The sequence below is a fragment of the Penaeus japonicus genome, unplaced genomic scaffold, assembly GCF_977035675.1.
Source record: "Penaeus japonicus unplaced genomic scaffold, GWHDUDI00000001_assembly GWHDUDI00000018, whole genome shotgun sequence".
In the NCBI taxonomy this organism is placed as follows: domain Eukaryota; kingdom Metazoa; phylum Arthropoda; class Malacostraca; order Decapoda; family Penaeidae; genus Penaeus; species Penaeus japonicus.
This window is the reverse complement of record NW_028234420.1, coordinates 24,647,281-24,652,280: the sequence shown is the minus strand read 5'-3', so window position 1 is coordinate 24,652,280 and position 5,000 is coordinate 24,647,281. Positions and strand designations below refer to the sequence as shown.

Below are 5,000 nucleotides of genomic sequence, written 5' to 3'. Positions count from 1 at the left end.
ATAATGGGTGATGTGCAAGAATAAATTTTTGTACTATATGTGCTTAACCTCCTATGAGATCTTTAAAAAAATATAAAATCCAATTTGTACATCATGTAAAATTCAGAGAAGACTCATGGCTATCAAATACCACAAAATATAAATTCCCTCTTCTAGATAATATAGGCCCACTTAATAAGTTATCATTTTGCCTTTACTTTGGGCATCTTTATATTTATGTAAATGTTTCATAATAATAATAATAAAATAAAATAATATTTTAATAAAAAGAAAGAATCATAAGCACATCCACATGTCTTTTTCTTTTGGTTCAGATTAATTGCTTTCCTATCTCTATCCCATGTTAAAAATTATTACAGCTTACCCTAATTTTCATGTGACCTATCAATCATGCCATCACTTGTAAATCCACTGATTCTGCTTAATTTGTTAATGTCGCCTGAAAATTCATATAATTCCATAGGGACTATAAACCATCATTTTGTTCAATTAATATAGAATCCTGTTGGGTTCACTCCTTCCATCAATGACTGGATGAAATGCCTGAGTTAGTGCTTCCAACATTAGGGAAAAGTCTACACCTCATTGTAGTAATTGATACTTCCAAAAAGCTTGCTGGTCAATGATGTGTAACATGAAAAGGAACTACTAATAAGAGGTGACTTCACACTTTCCACATACCTGTTATCCCTAGCAATGGTAAATCCAGATCGACAAGTGCATTGATATGACCCCCAAGTGTTGATACAATTGTGATGACAAATTCCTTCTACTTCGGTGCACTCGTCCACATCTTAAAAAAAAACATACCATGAAAAATATAATTCATTAATGAACATTACTGGTGTGGCCATTGATAATATAATAGATATCCAATGCTTATTTATCTTATATTTATGTAATCATAAATCTTGACCTGGAAACTTTTTCTTCCATGACTAGAAAAAAAAATCATCCTTACCATCACAAGTAAGTCCATCTGCTTTGTGTTTGAAGCCTTTTTTACAGTTGCAGCGGTAAGATCCTTCTGTATTTTCACAGACTGCTGTATTTGAACATATCTGTTTGGGAGATTGATTTCATTGTGCTCAAACTTGATTAAGTAATTAAGAATGTGTGTGTGTGTGTGTGTGTGTGTGTGTGTGTGTGTGTGTGTGTGTGTGTGTGTGTGTGTGTGTGTGTGTGTGTGTGTGTGTGTGTGTGTGTGTGTGTGTGTGTGTGTGTGTGTGTGTGTGTGTGTCTGTGTGTGTGTGTGTGTGCGTGTGTGTGTGTGTGTGTGTGTGTGTGTGTGTGTGTGTGTGTGTCTGTGTGTGTGTGTGTGTCTGTGTGTGTCTGTGTGCACATACATGTGTGCTACCTATAAGCACATAATTTTTTCTCTATTTTCATAACTATAAAAAAACAGGTTTTAATACATACATTTCCGAAGTAAGATTCACATTCATTTACATCCTGGCACTGTCGCAAATTATTAAGTCTATAGCCAGGTGGACATTGACATATGTAGCTGCCCTGACGATTGGAACACAGTTGATTTCCTGTGCACTGGTGACTCCCATCTGCACATTCATCTATATCTATAAAGCAAGACACATGCAGAACACACATTAAAATGGAAAGTAAGAAGTTGAGAGTATGTAATAGCAGATCTACAAAAAAAGTTCTTGAGAGAGCTTCATCTATGATTGTAATTTTATGTACATTCTTTATCATCTTATCCTCTTCTTCCTATCTTATTCTACAGAAAAACTGAATACACACACATAAAAAAAATACAAGTCATTTACCAACACACTGATTTCCGATCTCATTAATTTGATATCCAACCCCGCAGTTCAAAAGGGGACGGCAGCGGTAGGACCCATGGGTGTTGATGCACCTTTCATTGCGCCGGCAAGGAGGTAGCCTTTCCTCACACTCATTGATATCTATTAGACAATTGAGAGTTAGACAAATAATAAACAATACAAACAGCAAGTGTACAATTACAAATTCATGAATAGGACACTTTTAAAAATATAGACATACCTTTTAGAAGGTATTTCCTTAGTAAAGTGATGGCTGTTTGTTTAATGATCAATCTATCCAGACTGTATGAGATTTCAAACTATTACTACTTAAATACAATTACTCTTGTTGATACACTGGAGAAAGATATCCTCATATGATATTTCATCAAAATATAGTGTCATCATAGCTCTATTAGCTACATAGCTGTACAAGATTTGTAAGAAAAACATAGAAGTGGAAAACCCATCTTTAGCACAATAAGGAACAATTGTAGGTTTATCGACTAGTTGGAAACCATATCATGATCCTTAATTTGTGATAGATGAGTTAGGACTAGCGATCATCATAAAGTAATGCTTCATATTCCAATGTTATCCACCCTTGAGTCTTTATCACAAAATTTCCTTCACTCATTTTTTTTTTTTTTTTGTTGTTTTCAGTTTTCATATTCCCAAAAATAATTTAGATCAATATTTTTATATTACGCTTGGATGAACCATGAAAGAAACAATGTACATTTACCAACCAGCATTTGCCCCTGGATAAGCACTCCAAAACATATTATGGTCATGTATGAGTCAGTTTGGCCCTGACTGCATGTTTTGCATGTGCCATTGGCTATGTTTTTTGTGCCATACCTCACTGCATGACCCTTGGTTGAGAATTCAAAGAACCCAAATGTGAATTGAAAGGTAGATGGGAAATTTCCCTGGCTACTTACATTTTTTCCCAGTTAAAGCTTGCCCTAAAAGTTAGCAATTTCCACTGTAGTGAGGTTTTTACAGTTTATTAAGGTCACTAAAACTGAAGCCCTTCTGAATATAAACAATTTGATGGTAATTATGATGATGGCAATGATGTTGATGATAATAATAATATTCTTCATATAGTAAAATTATTTTCTCTTGATGTAATCTTGTGGTTCATAATATTACTTAGCAATCCTTGAAAACTGAAAACTATATATAATATTCCCCGTAACAGACAATTCACTTGTGATAATAATACTATGAATGCATTTTTTGCACTACACATTCCAGGGGGAAAAAAAATAGATATATATATACATATATACATACATATATATATATATATATATATATATATTATATATATATATATATATATATATATATATATATATATATATATATATATATATATATATATATTCATATAAAGTAAATGCAGTCAGATGGTTAAGAAGCTTTAGCCAGAAAAGAAAAAAATTAAGAGTTCATGCTGTAGTCACTTACCAATACACCCTTGATGCACGGGTTTAAAACCAGGATTGCATGTGAGATTAACACATGTCCCATTAAAGCTGAGAACTTGCAAGTTTGGGCAAATCTTCTTTACGCATCGGAATGAGCCCTTTATGTTGAAACACTCATACTTTGGTCCCAGCTGATCACAGTCATGAGTTTTTAACACACACTCATCATCATCTTCATGCAGAAGTTAGTTAAGCGTCATGAGCAGCAGGAAAGAGAGAATTATATTTACATTCAGTATAGTAATTAGTAATTAGTAATGAGAAATAATTCATCAATTAATGATGCTTTAACATTGCCCTATTTGCAGATATTCAGTTGTATGTGAATATATATTTTGAAAATGTTTTATTATCAACATGCTTACCTATATTTTTAAATATGAAACTGCTTTATTACAAGTTAGCAGACTATGGAAGGGTTACTAAGAATCAAAGCATAAAAGAACTAAAGCATTCAAGACTTAAAGTGTATTTTCTCATTAGTCTTTGAACAAGTGAAGCAACACTATTAACCTAACTGGATATTACCTCTATGAAAGTAAGCACAGAAAGAAGCAAAATGTTCAGGTCATTTCAAAATGCTGTCCATACTTTTATATTTTCTTGAGAGTCAATGTATTACTAATATGCTCACCATCACATTCTCCAGTATTGTGATTCAATGTGTATCCTGTACCACATCCAGCAATGCGTATGCAAGCATAAGAGCCAATAGTGTTGTCACATCTTTGTGTTGTTTCGCAGTTGTGTAAACCAAGCTGGCATTCATTTAGATCTGTAAGAAGATTATCATTTTTCATATTCTGGCTGGGAATCATACCGTTTTGTGCTATGATCTCAGAGTAATCAAATCATAGTCTAATAAAATTCTCACTAACATTAGTCCAAGAAATTTACACAGTTATTTGGATTTCAGAAATGTGCATATTTAAAAAGAGATTACTTGTGACAACTCCAGATGATTCTAGTTTTGACTACATAATGTGCATATATCTGCTAAAATTTAATCTGCAGTGAATTGCAGATACCAGATTTACCCAATGATTTAAATAATGATTTAGGAAAAATATATTCTTGAAGCATAAAAATTCTGTTTTGTTTTTTGATGAGATAATGAGATAATTACAAGTGGTTGGAAAAGTCACCCCATCAAAAGGTAAAATATCTAACTACATATTTGTACTGACAGGATATACTAACTCAGCACCTTTTTACCATCAAAAACTAAAAGTACTGCACAAAAAAGGAACAAAAAGTGAGACTATTTCAGTGTATGGAGTATGTTTGTATAAGATGTGAATATACTATTTACAAACATGGAGGTAAATAGACATGCATTACAGCAAAATATAATCAACATTCATTATATACTTACCTATGCATTCACCAGTAGGTGTACTTCTTCGGAAACCTTCTCGGCATGAACATCTGTATGAACCCTGGGTATTTTCACATACCTCAAATTCTCTGCATGGGTTGTCATTACATTCATCAATATCTGTAGTGAAAAATAATCAAGACATTTGTTTACTTTTTTCTGATCAAAGAAGCTGGGAATACAACCTTAATCTTCCATCCTTTTCTTTTTTCCCAACCTGAATACCTACCTCTACAGCTTCTATAGGCTGTATTATATAATGTCCCAGTTGGACACTGAGGAGCTTGTGGGCGAGGAGGAAGGGGTGGAGGGGCAGGAGTGGTGGTTGTGGTTGTG

At 33.4% G+C, this 5,000-nt stretch overlaps 1 protein-coding gene across 6 annotated transcripts in view; it reads right to left on the bottom strand.

Annotated features, from left to right (window-relative positions):
• The window catches only part of LOC122254758 (uncharacterized), a 39,829-nt gene that overhangs the window by 1,841 nt on the left and 32,988 nt on the right, over nt 1-5,000 (bottom strand). For 4 of the 6 annotated variants that reach the window (XM_043018608.2, XM_043018611.2, XM_043018612.2 and 1 more), the window contains 8 exons: nt 4,894-5,000; nt 4,662-4,784; nt 3,921-4,061; nt 3,267-3,458; nt 1,788-1,928; nt 1,420-1,577; nt 962-1,061; nt 682-793 (listed from right to left, as the gene is read on the bottom strand). The exon at nt 4,894-5,000 is cut by the window's right edge and continues 145 nt beyond it. In XM_043018608.2, the coding sequence (XP_042874542.2) occupies nt 682-793; nt 962-1,061; nt 1,420-1,577; nt 1,788-1,928; nt 3,267-3,458; nt 3,921-4,061; nt 4,662-4,784; nt 4,894-5,000 (1,074 nt within the window). The remainder of the gene's footprint in view (nt 1-681; nt 794-961; nt 1,062-1,419; nt 1,578-1,787; nt 1,929-3,266; nt 3,459-3,920; nt 4,062-4,661; nt 4,785-4,893) is intronic. The other 2 variants (XM_043018609.2, XM_043018610.2) reach the window with 2 other exon arrangements.